This window comes from Mastigoproctus giganteus, chromosome 10, assembly GCF_048544385.1.
Source record: "Mastigoproctus giganteus isolate SK-2022 chromosome 10, ASM4854438v1, whole genome shotgun sequence".
Taxonomy (NCBI): domain Eukaryota; kingdom Metazoa; phylum Arthropoda; class Arachnida; order Uropygi; family Thelyphonidae; genus Mastigoproctus; species Mastigoproctus giganteus.
In genome coordinates this window covers 114,288,407-114,307,200 of record NC_143584.1, presented here as the reverse complement: position 1 = coordinate 114,307,200, position 18,794 = coordinate 114,288,407, and the positions used below count along the sequence as shown (strand labels likewise).

General features: G+C 37.0%; 1 protein-coding gene across 2 annotated transcripts in view; it reads left to right on the top strand.

Annotated features, from left to right (window-relative positions):
• The window catches only part of LOC150079232 (uncharacterized), a 62,717-nt gene that overhangs the window by 6,420 nt on the left and 37,503 nt on the right, over nucleotides 1-18,794 (top strand). For both annotated transcript variants that reach the window (XM_090382335.1, XM_090382336.1), the window contains exons 2-3: nucleotides 4,162-4,351; nucleotides 18,543-18,585. In XM_090382335.1, coding sequence (XP_090238461.1) covers nucleotides 4,173-4,351; nucleotides 18,543-18,585 — 222 coding nt within the window. In that variant the 5' untranslated portion in view covers nucleotides 4,162-4,172. The remainder of the gene's footprint in view (nucleotides 1-4,161; nucleotides 4,352-18,542; nucleotides 18,586-18,794) is intronic.

Below are 18,794 nucleotides of genomic sequence, written 5' to 3'. Positions count from 1 at the left end.
TGGTAGACAATATCATTGAGTGGTGTGCGTTCCACAGTGCAAGCAAGGGAGAGCATGATTGCCCTATGGTCTGAAGTTGTCAGCCTCATGGATGGTCCCACCTGTAAGTTTATTAGCAATGTTTGGGGTGGCCATTGTGATGTCAATGGTACTTTCGTGAAGTGTGCTGAAGGTTGATAATGACAGCTGGTTGAGGGTGCGAAGCCCAGTTGTGAAGATGAAGTCCAGCTTTTTGATATTCCTGGAGGATGTCCAATCTAGTGTAATGATGTACCAGAAGGGGTCGGCAGTTTGCATCCAGCCCATTCAAGGTTCCATCTGGGAGTAGATTGAGGGCAGCTTATATTACTGGGAGTACAGTTGCAATGTCTTCACCTGGATGGGTATAGTGACAGAAGGTAGTTCAGAGTGGTGTCAATATCCAGTAGTTACGAGTAGGTGTAAATTATTTTATACCTGGTGTCACTTAATTTTGATAAATTGTGCTACTAGTTTTATTCAAGTATGGATTGATCATATTTGATTACTGGGCATTGTTCCTTAAATTAAGTTGCATCGACTTGGTTTATTGGAGGATCTTTACTGTGTTTGTGGAAGATTGAAAACATGGGATATCTTGTATGAGGAATTTAGATTAGACTTATTTTATCAGGGGTTCTGAATTTGGCTCTCTAATGAAAGGAATTGTTGAATTTCAACGGTTTTGCAGGTTGACCTTTAATAAAGAGGGAATACCTGTGGTTACTATTAAGTAAACATCTGTACTCTTTTCTTCTCTGGATGGATAGGCATACTGATGGGGAGCAACTTTTTTTTTTTTTGCAGGCTTCGTGAATGACCATGAGGCAGGATTGTTGCACTCGTTAGTCAAGAGTATTCTTGCCGTTTGCCATTCCACTCCAGTGACTCTGTTGCTGATCTGACTTCTGTCTGGGATACTTGAGACTCCTAGTGCCAGGAATGGGCACCAAGTGGTATTTGCTCAATGGACTATTACCTGGTGGCAGAGTAGCCTGTTTCACTTTACAACACATTACACACACTTACTCTAAAAGGCCATTTATGAGAACATGCTGTTATACCTACATGCTAAATTGGTGGAGATGGATGTCTGGGTGCCACTTTTCAACAGTTAAATACATATATTGGCATTATTTCGGTCTTACCAAGTTATCTTCATGGTGACCATATATCCAGATGGCATCCCCTTGCTGCCAAATTCTCCTGACACCACTTCCATCTAACGTTTCTGGGAGGCAGTTTGCCATTCCACTCCAGTGACTCACTGTTTGAACTGACTTCCTTCTGTCCAGAATACTTGAGGACACCTTCCTTGGTCTCTTATTGCCATGCCAGATGCAAGCGATTCTCTACAAAAGGCAGTCCAACACGTTATTAGGTTAGGTGGCCATAATGTTTTGGATCATGACTATAGTTTCGACAAGTAATCACAGCTTCAGTGGGATTGATTAGACAATTGTCATACTTGTTTGTCCAAAGTAGCAAATTCACTTACTGCTTTCAGTGTAGCAGTAATTGCGTCACTTTCCGAGGGATGTACTCATGTAATACTCTGTATGAAGTGGAATGATTAACAAGTTAGTACATATTTTGAGGGTGTATATACACTTCTGCAACTTGAACCACTCGAGCTTAAGTAGCTGTTATCTTATTTTGACTTTATGTTCTAATCTCCTTTGAACTTTACCCTTGTTTGTTTCTAGTTTTTGAAGACTTCTTTGGATTGTACTAAATGACTATCCAGTAGTTAATTTCAGCTACAACAATAATTAAAACGAAACTCAATTTCATGCCCTGCGCACTTCAGTCATGAGTGCTCATTTCGCGAAAATTAAGTTGCAAGATTTATTGCAACATGAACTCGATTAATATATATCTGTAAACATCTTATGAATCTCGGCTTGGAATCAAGTACTTTGAAACTTTTATAACTCATTCCGCATTATCAGAAACGTATCTCATTGCTTTGCAAAGTTCAACACCAAGAGATATCGCAATCAATCTCTTCAAGTTTCTGTATTGCTTTAACTGGATTAAAATTAAATGGGGTCAAAAGACAATCCCTACTTTATAGTTTAGCACAATACTATTGCAAAAGATCCTCTCACCTAAAACGAGAATTAGGTTAGGTGTATGTCTTAAACAATTAAGGCTACAAGACAATTTTCTGTAATTGCATGTGACTTCCAGTCTGTTTGCTGGAGGAAAACACCAGAATACGGAAACACTTCAAGTTTTTTGATGGAATGCAATACTTCTCATGAAAAATCAAATCAGAAGTTTATTTTCTATGAAATAACTTAATGCTACTAGGAAATAAACTAAACATGAAACTAACAGTTTTCCGTATTCAATTTTTGTTACAATCGCTCCAGTTAAATGATTTTAAACACTTGCGTGTATAATGCATTAGGGCTTATTCCCCAGGCTGCGAGAAAGTTAGACTATGTACAATTAGTGCAAATGCATCATGTTAGTACACAAAGAAGGGCCAAATAGCCCTGAAACGGTGCGTGTGGGTGGCGGTATCCACTGAGAATAAGTAACAATAGTCTCCTTTAAGTGAAGCGTTACGTATTCGAAGTAGTGCAATGTCATGGCAACTCGTCGTGATGGTATTCACAATGAGATGACTTAAACGATGCCGCTTTAACAAATAATTTGCTAATCTAGAATTGAATGTACTAACATGATGTATTTGCACTATTTTGTACACTTGAGTGTTTAAAATCATTTAACAAGAGCGATTGCAACAAAAATGACAGCATGTACGTTGTGGACAAATCGGTTTTCAAAGGTAAACACCAGTAATAGTTTGATGCGATCACAAATGCTCTACTTAAATTTGCTCTTCTAAACGTCGCAAACCTAGTGGCAGATGTATGGCGCAGAGTATTTAAAGAAGTCACTTTTTACATATTTAATTCAAACACATTGGGCAATAGATTTCTTTCAAAATCTAGTCAGCTACTTCGTATTTTCATAATATTCTGGTTTATACTTATACACATTACTATTGCAAAATTATGCGACGAAGAAAAAGCGAATTTGGCATCAGCCAAAAGCGTGGGATATATCCACTTGTCACATGTCCACTCCTTAATTTATTCAACTACCCACTTAACAATACTACGTTTTTCGTACAGGCACTGTCTGAAAGAATTTCATGTTTTAAATTTATCCCCTTGTCTCAGTAACTATTACAAACATTTAGTTTAACCCTTTCTTAACATGTCATTAAGATCACCATACCTAGTTTCTAAACACTGCAGTTTACGGAATCTGTCTTGTAAGAACACCCTTCTGGGCTATCAGCTAATGTTGCCTTTTTTTCCATTTTTGGCTTTCCAAAAATGTGGTTTCCATGCAGCATTCTAAATGCGGTGTATCGATTGCTTTATACAAATAAATTCCTGTATGCGAAGTCCAGCTCTTCTAGCATCTTGTTTGCACTTCTAATTTCATGTAGGATTTTAAACTTTTCATTTTAAAGTTAAAGATTAACTTAAATTGAAGTTCAAAGGAATCTAGTTGTAATTAGTTCTGTGATCACTAATTACCTTCTGTTTCTAAGTTCTATTTAATTTTAAATTCTGATTTCTTTTTTCATGACTAAAGAAATTAATGGATATGGAATTCAATTTTATTTATTGAAGCATTCAATATTTCTAAGTCCATGGCAGAAAAATCCACTGGTTCGCAATACAGTTTTGGCTGTAGTGTGAAGTGGCACAGCCAGTAAGCATGCATTTAAGTGCATAGTACTTTTGTACTGTCCACTTTGACGCAGTGTAATATTGATAACTAAAGAATCTAGTTTCCACCTCTTAAAATTTTCAAGTTCAATTGTGAATTTATTCTTAAGTCACTTATAGCTGGCGATTCTGACTTTCTTGGATGTTAAGCATTGCTAGCAAAATAATTACGAGCAGTGGCAACTAAGTGAAACAACACTGTAAACCTTAATTGATCTAATTTAATCAAGCTATGTAAAGATATTGAGGGCAAATTCACACTGTCTTTCCTTTAATGAAAAGGATAAAATTATATTACAGAACCAAATTAATGTGATGAAAAAATCAACCTGACACATGCAACTTCTAAACTTAATCTGAATCTGTTTTATATTTTCATTTGAAGGTATTTTCAAAATGAGGAAAGCAGTACTGCTGGCTTTTTTAGTAGTAGTGTTTCTAGTTGTGCTCCAAGCATGCTCTGCTAAAAAACATGAAGGAAAAAATCGTGAAAGCAATGAAGAAGTCAAATACAAAAAGGATAGTAAAGGTAAAAGCAAGGATCAGAAGCAGGATAAGAAAGATAAAGAACGTGGGTAAGTAACAAGTTTCTCTACTTTACAGCCTGATCGATAATTGTGTAAAGAATACTATGTGATGGCTACCATCGCTTGTACGAATTATTCATTCGACCAGCTGGGCACTGCAGCCACTATCAGTGCATCCAGACTTCTCATCTCTGAAGAATGCAGATGCTAACAGTTGCTTTTTACCAGGTCTGTTGGTAAAAACAATTTCAAACTGCAATTGTGAAATGTTAGCCATTAGTAATGGCACATGATGGAAAAGCAAGATTTTTGGCATCACCCAAAAAACCATTCCCATTTCATCTATCCATTAGCTCCAAAAGTTGTCGACTTTCTTGAATCCTATTTAAGAAATGGGACAAACTGAGACAATTATCCCATTGTACAGTGGTGGACAAAATGCATTGCTTCTGAATTTTGTAAATGTTTTTTGCACTGCATTGTGGGTTGTGCAGAAATGTTCGAAATGCATTTGTTAAATGGGATATCTATGAATGAAATCCAATAAAAAGACCACCTGATATAACTTAATTACCATAAATATCTTCCCAAAGGGTGAAATATGAGAAATCATGCAAATGCATTCATGACAACCAAACATTTTATTGCATTTACATGTACAAACAAATGACAAGTTAATGTAATAGTATTATGTACAGTAATACCCTGAAGTTACGTGATAGGTGGGTTCGGCGGAAATCGCGTAAGTCGGGGTAAGACTTTGCATATAAATACAATTGTTTAATTGGGACCAAGGACTAACAAAAACACTTATTTAGAAGAAATATTTAATAAAATTGCAGTTATTTGTACATATTAAAAAATGAGTACGTAAAAAAAAAATTGTCGATGGCTTCATAAAATCTAACAAATTCGTCTGACGACACAGCGCTTTTTTTTTTCACGCAGAATTTCTTTGTAGCAAGTTAATTTTTTATTCCTTGCTTTGTAGCTATAACGCATTTGTTGGAGTCTTGTGTTCTAAAATTGTTAAGCCCTTTTCAATTGAGCTGAGGCCTTGTGTCAAACTTGCAATTGTCATACTTTTCTGGTGGAACTGGGTCTGAAGTGTGGATACTTCAGTGACGTTTTGCTCACACATCTCAGCTCATTCATTGTCAGCTCCTGACTATGAATCCAACAGCTCGTTGACATCACCATTGGCTTCCAAATCTAATTGCCTGGCAAGATTAAAACTTCTAACACATGAGCAACATGATCAGTTTCTGGCATTGTTTTCGTCTCGTTTTTGAGAAAAAATGAACATGGTTTCTTCCAGAGACCATTCAATGTTTTTTTTTGTGTGAATTTCATCCCAAGATTCTTCAATGATTCTTACGGCATCTAAAACATTAAATTGTTTCCAAAAGTCTAAGATATCTCACTATTTTGTCTCATAGCTTCATTCAGTCGTCCAAACGAACGCCTTGTGTAGTAAGCCTCAAATGTTTTGATGACTGAAACAAGCTGGTTGTGGAGGCCAAAACAACTTTCACACGTGGGTCGAAATTAATTAGGGTGGCAGGAGGGTGACCAGGTGCATTGTCCATAAGAAGCATTACTTTAAATGGAATCTGTTTAGACTTGCAATAACGTTTGACTTCGGGTATGAAGTGGTGACCAAACCAGTCCTCAAAAACGGAAGCTGTCACCCAAGCTTTGATTTGAACTCCAAATCAGTGGTAAGCTAATTTTGGTTATATACCAAACGAAAAAATCAATAACCGCATAACTCAGAGTTCGTAAGTCGGTATTACTGTACTGTAAATCAGCAAAATTTTGTTCCTCCTCTAATTGCCATTACAGCATTGCAACAATCTGGCATATAGTTAATCGACTGCTGGTTATATGGTTGCCCTATTTTGTGGTACCACATCTTTGCAATGCTCTCCTGCAGCTGAATCTTACTCGTTGGCTTCTGAGCAATTTTGTACATCATGTACCAGGGTTCAAATCTGCACTGTTGCCAGGCCATTCAACACTCTCAGCATTTGAGGTATGACTGTACTTTAAAGGGGAACATTGTATGTTTTAAGCCTTGAGACAAGACAAACTCATTAAATCTATAGCATAACTTACCAACTTTGCTGCATGGTAAGGTGTGGAGTCCTGTTGAACAATTCAGTTTTGGACGTCTGTGTGGTGATCCTTAACAGGTTTCAGGCACTCCAAGATAGTGTAGGTTTCTCCATTCACTGTTTGGTTAATAAACTTAATTTGCCCCATACCTTTGCTTGTTATGTCCCCAACTGGGATGCATAACAAGCAAACCACAGACTGTAAAGGTCTGGTGGGGAACTTCACAATCCATGGTATGCCTCTGAATTTTGTCTTCTGATATATCGCTTCCCATTTGAGCCATGCAGGTTGAATTTTGATTTGTCAGCAAAGATGACAATGTCCCACTACTCTTTTCCATGAAACATGCATTTTAGCCCAAGCAAGTCTTCCTTATTTGTTGAATCAACAAAGGCTTCTTGGGCCAATTGGTATGCAGACCACATTCCAAAAGCCAGCTTTGGATAGTTGGTGCACTTGTTTCAACACCAGAGGCCATCTCAGTCCAGTTTTAGATCAGGACACTCATAGCGATTACGAAGTAATAGCCGTTTCAAATATTGATTTTGGAAAGGAGTAGTCGCTCTCTTGAGGCCTGATCCAGGCCTTCTCTTCACATCACCTGTTTCATGCTTTAATTTCAGCACCTGAGGTAATGTTGACTGGAAGCCTATTTTATCAGTGATAGCATGCATAGAAAGCCCTTCCTGGAACAGGGCAACAGCTACTTTTTTTCCCTTAGTGTTAACTGAACATATTGAGCCAAGTTTTGCACCTCTGCAAAACAGGATACTAATGAGCTTGTATAACCTTCCAACACCATATTTATAGGAACAGCTGATGCAATACCTTGCAATTACTGTGATGCAATAGAAGTGTTGTCTGATGCAATACATTTGCTTTGCAACAAACAGACTAATCAAACAATCTTGTTTCACCAAAATGTTACCTTTTTTAAGGTGATGCAGTTTTTTTTTTTTTTCTGCCACTAAGCCAGAGGTTTGGCCACATCTTGAATACTAAATAGTCTAAATTTCTGTTTAGAAAGGATGTAGATAACTTCAAACAGGAAAAGAACAATGAAATTGGTGAGGTGAACAAAATTGTGCTCTAAACAAGATTAGTTCTGCTATAAGGCTATGAATGGATTGAGAAAGCTAACTGATGGCATTATTACAGCACAGTGGGGTGAATATAAATCAATTTTTGAAGGATAGATTGCGGGATAAGGGTAGATATGATGGAAATTTCTTTTAGGCAGCGAGCAGTTGATTATTGGGACAAACTTTCTGGTGTTATGGAAGCAGGTTGTTTGATTAAATTTAAGGAAGAAAAATTCAAGAATGAACAGGTGATGTGGTAGTAATTGATGCATGAAAGCAAGCACATGAGCTTATGTAGGATCAACCAAAAAAAATAAATTTCATGCATCCATTCCCCCTAAAAGTATGTCCAGTACCTCCTTGAATTTAAGACATCAATGTTAAAATAACAGCTGGAAGCTTGTTCCAGCAATTAACCAGCTGCTGGCTAAAAGCAAATTTCCACACATCTATTCTACAACTTTCGTCAATTTGAATTTGTCCCTCAGGTTTGTAATCTGAACAAGGAGAAGAATCTCACTGGGCTCAACCCATCCAAGGTCTCATACCTCAGTCAGATCACCTTGCAGGTGATTAGTCTCCAGTCACTGCAATTTGTAGAACTTAAGCATTTCATGGTAAGAGGACCCTTTGTTCTCATCACCAATCTTGTTGCTCTTCTCTGTACATGCTCCAGTAACTCTACATCCTTCGTAAATTGAAGCTTCCAGACCTATATGCAGTACTCAAGACAAGGCCTGACCATTGCATTATACAAAAGATAACCTTTTCTCTAACAAAATTCCTGTATATCATTGACAATACCCCATGACCTGCTTTGATAGCTGTCTGCATTGCTCAAAACTTCATATCTAACTGCACAGTATGTCTACCACCCCAAGGGTAGTACCACACAGTTGGTACATTCCTCTGAAGTTACTTCTACCTGTATGCAGTACTTTGCATTTGTCACTCTTAAACTTCAGTTGCCACTTCTCAGCCCATCTGCCTAAATTTTTCAAGATTCTGTTGTGGTAGCATACTACCATTACTGTCATTAACTATGCCAAATTTAGTAACATCTGGAAACTGACATTAAGCCTGATATACCTTCATCAACATTGATAAATATACAAAACAGTGGGCCCAATATCAGTCCATGAAGAGTCAACTAATAACATCAGTCCACATACATTGATTACCACTGCTTCTCCCACTAAACCACCCTTTTATCCATTGTAGCAACTTGCCATTAATACCACACTGAGACAATTTGTACAGCAGTCTTCCATGCACAAGTGTTAAAAGCTTTCCTGAAATCCAAGTATATATCAAAATTATTTTTTGCATCCAGTTCCTTTTGTAACCACATCAAATTTGTCAGACAAGACTTTCCTTTAACAAACCTATGCTGTCTGAATTAGCATTAGAGGCATATGATGCAAGAAAGCAAGCTTATACAGGATCAGCCAAAAAACTTCCACTTCTCTGTTTGTTTGAAATAGCTGTCCAGCTGAGCCTTAAACTTATTTAGGCTATCAACTTCCACAACAAGGGATGGAAGTCTGTTCCAGCAATCAACCACCTGCTGGCTAAAGCAAACTTCCACACATCTATCCTACAACTGTCTTTCCTCAATTTGAAACTATGCCCTCTCAGGTGATTATTCTGAGCAAGAGGAAGAATCCAATCAGCATCGAGCATGCTCAAACCATTCAAGTCTTTATACACCTCAATCAGATCACTACGCAGGTGCCTAGTCTCCAGACACTAATTTGCAAAACTTAAGCCTTTCTTCTTAAGAGCAACCCTTTGTTCCATTCACTAATCTTGTTGCCCTTCTCTGTACTTGTTCCAACAGCTCTACATCCTTCTTAAAATGAGGCCTCCAGACCTGTATACAGTAATCAAGGTGTGGCCTGACCATTGCCTTATACAAGGTGATGATAATCACCTTATCTCTACTAGAAAAATTGCTGTATATCACTGACAAGACACCATGAGCTACTCTTGCAGACTGTCTGCACCACTCAGAAAACTTCATATCTGCCTGCACAATTACCCCCAGGTCCTTTTCATTCTCTCACACAGTCAGTGTGATACCACAGTTGATGTGTTACTCTGGGATTACTGCTTCCCATATGTAGTACATTGTTTGTCAATGTTAAACTTCATTTGCTACCTCTCAACCCATCTGCTCAACATTTCCAGATCCTGTTGCAGCAGCAGCATAGCATCAGTAGTGTCCTTAACAACCCTGCCAACCTTCATATCATCAGCAAACTTGGACATTAAGCTTGATATACCATCAATATTATTTATAAATACAGAAAACAATAGTGAACCAAACACTGAACCCTGAGGGACTCCACTAATGTTAGTCTATGATGAGCAGTGTCCATTGATTACCACTGTCTTCTCCCCCTCAACCACCCCTTTATCCATAGCAGTAATTTGCCTCCAATGCTACACTTCTCCAATTTGTGCAACAGTATCAAAGCCTTTCTAAGATCCAAGTATATAATATCAAAGTTATTCTCTGCATCCAGTTTTGTGGCACCTCCATAGCCAGGTGGGAAGGAGCAGCAGTGCCGTAGCACATGCTTCTTGATTAGACCGGCGTTCGAGCCCATCACATCCAAATATGGATGATACAGAAAGGTCAGGGAATGACCACCACATATTCCCAAAGCAATATGGCCTTAGTTGCTAATGCTCCTAAAAACCAAATAAAAACAGTTCTTTTGTGACTGCATAAGTATCCAATCAAATTGGTCAGGCAAGACTTCTCCTTAACAAAACCATGCTGTGTCTGAGCTATAAATGAAATCTTGTCTAGATGATCCTGCAGTGCTTCTTTAACCAGTGCCTCCATTAATTTTCCTGGAACAGAAGTTTCACTCGCAGGTCAATAATTACTTGTGTCAGCCTTTGATCTCCTTTGTGAATTGGGGTCACATTTGCACATCTCCAGTCTATGGGTACCTCCCGTGAGTCCAAGGAAGCTCATAATTATGGCTAAGGGTTTGCTTACTTCCTTTGCTGCCTCCTTTAATATATCTGGATAGATCCCATCCACCCCAGGTGCCTTGTGTTTATTTTCAATTTCTTCTCCACTTAGTTATTACAAGATTATCTAGCTTACTGCCAGAGTTCAATACACCTCTGGCATTCCCCTTGCTGAATAATTCCTCATGTATGAATGTTGAAACTCAATATTCATTTAGTTTGTTAGCCACCTGAGTAGGATCATCAACACTTGAACCATCAATATAAGCTTCTGTCACATTAATTTATGTATCCCTTGCATTTTTCTTCTCTGCCATATATCTCATTAGTTCATCTGACATCCATTTAGGCCTAATCCTTGAACAATTTCTTAGTTGGTATGTAAAGCCTAATAGCCTTCCAAGATAAGTTCTTTGAATGCTTCCCATTTTGAATTTGCTGTTGGTAAAATCAGTTTGTCCCACTGTATAGAACTTTTAAATAGTCTCAGACCATTGTAATTGCCTTTATGAAAGCAATAACCCTTCTCTTTACCCCTGATGGTAGTTACCTCTTTGAGTAAATCCCACTTCAGCACACTGTGATCACTGCCATCTAGTGGTTCCTTTATCTGCAGATTGTGTTAGTGCATGAAGAATCACTACTGATAATCAAATCAAAAGTATTACTCCCTCTAGTTGCCTCCCAAACATTCTGATATAGAAAACAATCATCCAATAAATCCACAAAAGCCTTGCTAGTGTGAGTGACCAACCCAAATTCCAGTCAATATCTGGGAAATTAAAATCCCCCATTATGACTCTGATTTACTGGCCTATTTCCCTGTACAGTTTCTTATTATACTCATTAGGCCTACAGCACACTCCTAGTCAATTTTGATCTCCCAATGCTTATGTCACAGCAAACTGACTTGACACTGTACTGTCCAACGATGTCAACTGGCTTTACTTCCTTGGATTTTGTTTCTTACCTTATAGCATAACCCCTCCTCCCTTCCTATCTTGTCTATCCTTTCTGTAGATGTGCTCCCCAAATTCCAGTTCTGCATTCCTTATATCTGTGACACCATCTCTGATATCCCAACAATATCTGACTTTGATGCTTTGAGAATACCTGAAATTCATCAAATTTATTTACCCAATTCCTAGCATTGGTGTACACAAGTATACATGCACCTGTTTCTATTCTTAAAATATATCTCAACCTAACACAACCCATGTGTTTACTTGTACTGCAATGACTCCCAGCAGTCTCTGAAATATTCTGTATCTTGTTTTTCAGGCTTCTGCTCATTCCTATAGAAGCAGTGCAAGAATCACTTTCACCTCTGCCAGTGGCTACTGTTAATCTTTTAGTCCTTGTATCCTCCCCAAGCTAGCTGTTTTCTGACCCACCTAACACTGCCTTGATAGCATCAGCAAATATTCTTGCACCCTTTCTATTGAAGTGTATCCAATCCCTGTAGAAGTAGGCTTTCCTGTTAAAATGTACAGACCAGGCTGAAAAATTCTACACCTTGAGCCTTGCATTATCTTTCCAGGGCCAAATTGATTGACAAGGCTCATCATATACTCCCTCCTATAGTGTCTGGGCAGAATTGCAGACACTTTCAAATTCAACCCTAATTCACAGGTTTTTCCAACAGTCACCTGTACTTAATAATTCTGCAGTCTCCTACTCTTAATATCATTAGTGCCAATGTGTACAACTATATCACCTTTTGTGCCTTTAAAAGATGATATCCACTCTACATCAACCTTTGCCCCTGGCAGACATACCCTGGTCCTGTTCCACCTATCCTTTATACAAAGTGTGTTCCCTGTTTCCCTGGCAATAGTCACCAACAACTACTAGTTCCTGTGGGACCAGTGCTTTCTGCCTTGAGGGTTGCCACTGTGTTGTGTGACAACCAAGTGCAAGCTCTGGTGTTGATGTGGCCAGCTGAGGCCTCTCATAATAGGCCTATAACAATGCTGAGTTGCCTGATTTCCTTACATTGCACACACAAAGACATCCCCCATGGCAATATCATGTTCTGTTCCAAAGTTCAGCAACCATTTCACAAGTTGCACTTTTTTTTAGGCTGTGATGGATTAGAGAATTTTCCCCCCTCAGTTCTCTCCTGAGTCAGCACTCCTGCCACTTTGTGCCAGTTGCCTTGCTGCTCTAGTTTGGGGCATGATATTTTAAATATCATGTTTCCAGTTATGGGTTCCTATGCACTTAACATTCCTTTAGATGTTACCTACCTCCCCTAAACATTTGTACCAATATTTTTGAGACACCCTGTATAAAGGGTTCCATTTGTTCCTGTTCCCCCAGGATCCTAACCACAACATAAATCAAACACTACCTGTATATTTATTTTATTTATATTGAAATGCATTAAGGGCTTTAGCCTCAGGCTGTGAGATTTAGACAACGAACGTTAGTTCAAATGCATCATTAGTACACAGCTAAACTATTAGCAAAAATATGCAAAGGTGGCATTGTTTAAGTTATCTCTGGTGGTATCTGCTGAGAATAAGTCTTCTCCTTTGAAGCATTACTTATAGTGCAATATGGAAACTCGTGAAGGTATTCACAATGAGATGTAACTTAAACAATGCTGCCTTTGCATATTTTTGCTAATTCAGAGTTTAGCTGCATATTAATGTGTTTGCACGAACTTGTACATTTTATTAATATTTTTTCACTCTATAAACTATTGTAAGACTTTTCTCTTCTACTTCATTGGAGGTCTATCTCTTCTTTCCAACCCCCCATATTTAATTCCATCCCCACTTCCTTTCCCTAAACACCTTGTGGCTCCCAGGCTTGCCTGATATTCTCCACTAGAAAGTGGACCCTGCTGTGCCTCATGGCCAAGGTTGGAAGTAAGGGACCAGGTGTTCTCTGCCTGCAAAGTTGCCAGGTGCCGGCACTCAACATAAGACAACTTACACGCATATGTACACCTGCCAGTCTTTGCCTTTTCAGATGCTACAGTGGCATATAGGGGAACCTTGGAGACTGCAATTGAAACACACCATGACCTTGTTTTTTTATTCATTTTTAAGTAATTTTAATTGGAAAATGAACTTTCTACCTGCCAAGTCAATAAAATTTTACTTTTAAGATTAATTTGACAATTCCATTTTTCAAAAATGGTTTTGCTAATTTTGTTAATTTTTATATTTAGTTCTGTCAATTTTTTTTTTGTTAACATAATTAAATGTTCTTCATTGGTTTTTTCTTTAGATGGGCCCCCATTTTCCATTTTGCCTTGGGGCCCCATGAAGGTATAATGCACCACTGCTTTTCAGTCAACTTTTTGACTAATAATGTACTGGCTACTTCACTTAATGAAGTTTTAAAATCTATCAACAGTACAGAATTCATTAGAATTTCTGCCAATGCAAGCAACCATAAATCAGAAGTCATTTCCATTATTACATTAGTTCAGAGAAAAATGGTATGCAAGTTAAACTTCTTAAAATGAATTGTTTACTTGATGAGACATCAAACTATTGCCAACTATATTCCTTTTCCAAAGGAAAATAATATCCCCCAAAGAAATGTGTATTGCATTTGGAGCTGACAATACAAATGTTAATTTTGGAGGGATCAACAGAGGCCAATGCAACATTTTTCTTAATTCCACTATCAAAGATGTCGGATGTATAGTGTGCATTTCATAATTCTGCTCAATTGGGAGTAGGAATACTAGCAGTTTGTTGAATTGGTAGTTATAAAAACATTTCTTTCACACTTATACTGTTTGAACAGTAAGTGTGAAAGGAATTTTGTGCTACTGTTGATGTAGAGTATAAAAAATGACTCTCTCCCTGGTTGTCATTATTTCCTGTAAGTGAATGCATTTTAAATTTTCAAAGGGTTAAAATCATTTTTAACCAAAGAAAAGCCCCCCTTTGATTTTTAATCATCCATTGGGAGAAGCATATTTGTAGACTGCCCACAGCTTTGTTTCTTCAATAGGCAGATACTAAATTGAAAAACAACTATTTTAGAGGTTAAAATAATTGTTGAAAAAAACAATTAAGATAATAGAATGCCTGGTCAATTTCTGCAATTTAAGGCTACAAAAATTCAGTGATATAGAAAACCAAAAAGTTCATAAGTTTAAAAACAATTGGATATTTATTTGGCAGCTAAAAATTAAAATTGGTTAACCCCTGGAACAATTCCAGCATCTTAAACTGGATGCTAATGAAAAACATTCAGAAATGGGAGGATATCAAAGTCTATGGAATCATTTTTTCAAAAAAAATGAAAGTAACTTTCAAAATTTATTATACAATCAGTTTGGGGCTTAAAAAGCCATAATCAAAAATAAATGGACTATGCTAAGTTGTGTTAAAAAATAAACAAGATTACTTTAAAAAAAATAGAATACCTTGAACAAAAGTGAATTTATTAGATGTTCATATTTATTTGCAATTCCAAGCCACAACACTGGCTAAAAGCAAATTTTTTTCCTTTAATAAAAAATAGTTTTCATATTTATTGCATAAATTGTCATTCAAAGGTAAGAATTGTATTCTTATTAATTCTACATCTTAAATAGTTTTTTAAAAAAATTCTGCATATTTTTCCTCAAGAGATGAGACTCCACTGATAACAATGCCATAAGTGTCCTGGTTTTATATTCTTCCAATATGGATGCCATAGGATAATAAGTACTGTACAGTAATTATTTTACATGTGAATTGGGATCTAAATAAGCAGATGAGAAAATGACAATTTACAACAACATTCAAATTGAATTTTTATTATTGTTGGTAACCTGTTTGAATGCAATGATATTTTAAGTGTTATAAAATTCTGGATTATATTTGTACATAATTTGAATGTAAATATTTGAGGAGTTTGATTAGCCAACTACAATCTCCCAGGTGGCTTTTCAGAGAGCACATTGTTTCTAACATGTGTTTAGGGCAACCTAACTTTTTCAGATAGGATTAATTTCAAACCCAGAAATAACTCTTGGGTTAAAGTTAAAGGGCATAATAGGGAAAAGGTTGCCAAATATACTGCATTGTTTTTACTATTGATGAAAGATTCAGAAATCAGAATCAGACACTTACTCACAAAAAAACATGGTAGCTGGAAAGTCTCTACAGTGCTCTGAGAGAAAACTATGCTAATTGGCTCTGGCCTATATTTTGAATAGGCAGTGATCTTCATAAGATGATGGGACTGGATGGGCTTAGTTTGATTGGCTGGCTAGCTTGCTCCAGAGATACTTGGATTCTTTGGAACTAAACCTTGTTGCTATCAGATTAACTATGGCCATGAGGAGTGGAGGGTAATCAAGTGGTGGTCAAAGGTACCATACAGTGTTGGTATCTGGGAATCCAGGAGGTGGGGGGAGATAAAGGGTATCAGATTAAGTGCTGATGCTAGCACCTTGGCTGTTGTATGGAAGGACTTTTTTCCAGGTAAAAGTATGTAAGAATTTGAAAATTTTTGTATTTGAGGTTAAGGATATGACATCTTTGGCAGATGCTCTTAAGTGTCATGTTGCTTCCATATCCTCTGTGGGTAGTTAAAGCATGTTCAAGAATCTGGCTGCACCTATATTCTTGAACATGTGCCTGATAGTGCACTTGCTGTGCTGGCAGACTCATTTGTGAACCTGTTGTGTGGTGGAGTTGCTGTCTCTGGAAAGCTTAGTTGCCTATAAAATATTTTGTGCTGTTTTGATAGTCCCCTGCTCTTGGGTGGTCAGGGGATGATCTTTGTAGTTGCTCTGTTATGGGGATCTAAAATGTTGGATGCATTGTCTTGATGCAGTTAATGAATGCTGAGGGATAATTTTGATCTGGTGAAGTTCAGTGGCTAAGTATTGATAACTATAGAGGCTCATAACCCTCAGGATCAGGCTCTTAACTAATCTGGCCTTCTCTTAGAGGTTGAAAAAATTCAGGTATGGTCTGGATTGTGAAAACAGCAAAATAGTGTAACAAAGATAATATTTTACAGGCAACTATGGCTCTGTTGGATACTGAGATTGGGTATTTGCATATCTGAATCAGTTGTTGGTAACTTGGGAGTGATGGTATTTGATAGCATCTGAACTATGCTTTTTAACCATGAGTCCTAAGATACTCCAGCTCTTCCACAATTGTTCCTGGAGAGCTTTCTTTGAAGCCTAGACCATCAAACAACCCTAGCACTAGCATCAAACAGACATGGTGAAATTCATCATTCCTTCCACTCCTAAGGATTCCTCTTTCTTGACCTCCAATGCCATCTGAGGCTTGTATGGTATTTGAGAAACATGTTTGTGGACTCCTGTATCCCTTTAGTGCAATATGTACAGTTTTTTAAAAAGCTTCAGATCAGCCTACAATAAATTATAAACATGGTATAATATACCAAACTAAATGAGATTGGCAACTATGGACAAGATATTGACTCAACTTGTGCTGATAAAGTGCAAGATTACCAAAATAGTCTATAGCTGCAAGGCCTAGATAATGAGCAGACAAATTTGAACCATTCAGTTTTTTTGTCATGATTTCCTTTAACTTTGCTTAACTCAAGTTAATAACAATTTAATGCAGTGGGTTTTAACAAACTGTTCTTGGAATAAGTATAATTATTTACCAATAAATAGTATAACCAGGGGTATCAAACTAAAGTGTTCAAGGCTGCACAAGTTCTTGGAAGGGTTGTATTGGTATGCATATAGCACACCAGTGGGATTAATGAAATTTGCAGAAGTTTTGCCTTCCACAAAATGTGATCATGTCTAAAGAAAGGTTAATGTTATGAATTTAAAATTTTATTAGTATATCTCCTTTTAAGTGTTGCTGTCATTTTCATATGTGTTTTACACCATTAACCTATAAAGGTTAACATTTAAACCTGTGAGTGCTGAGTTGCCAATTTGACATGCCTGCTATAAACTTTTTTTTACACATGAAAGATTGTCCAAAACATACCTTAGTAATGACCAATCACTAAATCTGTTTTAATCTAATTATTTCAATACAATGAAAACCCCCTTAGATTTATGGGCAATTCATATTCACAGAAATATGAGAAAATGGCTAGAATATTTCTAGAATGCCTGGCTAACTGAATACAATGGTGCAGTAAAATAAGGTCATTTTTATAGCCATTTTGTTTTGTGAAGTTTATCTTGGATAGGTGTTAAAACAGCAAGTTTTTTCTTAATATTCTTAACATTAAAATTAAGTTTTCAGCTATTTAAATTTTTTACTCTCATCTAAACCACTCAACACCATCTTGAAATCATCTTTTTGGAAGGCAGCTTGCAACTGTTATGTAATAACAGTTGCATGATTTCTTATGTTGCCAGAAGGTTTCAGACTAACATTTTAGTCAGGTAAAATTAAAACTTAACCTGGGAGCACCCACAGTAACAATTAATCTTTGAATCTTAAAGCACAACTTCAAAACATGGACATGGCCTTCTCCATTCTTTGGTACCTTTTTTCAAGAGCATGTTCATTTGTAACATAATGGGGGTGGGGTTCTTGAGCTACCCTGAGAACTTTTATGTAAACATTTTTAGTGTCTGGCTGAAAACCCCATATGTGTCAACATTTTTTCTTTTTTAATTAAGAAAGCAAAACAGATGGTGTTTGAAAATGAATTGCAAAGAGCATTGCTTTTAGTTTTTGGAGATAATGTATTTAATTTTTATCAAATTGTTTGGCAGGCAATGCTTATTACATGTACTCATTTTCTAAACTCTACGTTTGCTTTTCTTTTATTAATGCTTGCCCCATATTGATTTACAGCTTCCTAATCACATGGTAAATGCACTTGCACAAAGGGATGATTTTTACCCCGAGTATGTGCCACAGGGAGGCTTATGCGTATTTTATGGATTGTTCAATGGAGTCCCTTATTGAGATTCATCATAGTACAAAAACTTCAATCATTAATGAATTTAATCCAATATAAATTTTTTTTAAAACTACAACTAAGACCCATAATTAAAGATAATGTCATGAATTGGTTTATGACTCATTTGTATTATACCCAACTTTGCCTAAACATCAAATCTTTTGTAGGAAAGGGGATGAAAAGTACAAAGTAAAGCAGGACCAGAATGAGGTAAATTTTTTAAAACTACAGAATTCCTTGCATGCTCAGTTGTTAGTATATTTTAATAGGATTACCATTTGCAGAATTCATAAAATTGAAACAACTTTACAGCAACTCTATTGGTATGCTGCTATAAAGTTACCAGGTTTTAAAAATTGTGTAGGTATGCCTGGATGGCCTACCTTTTGTAGGCCATCCAGGCATACCTACACAATTAT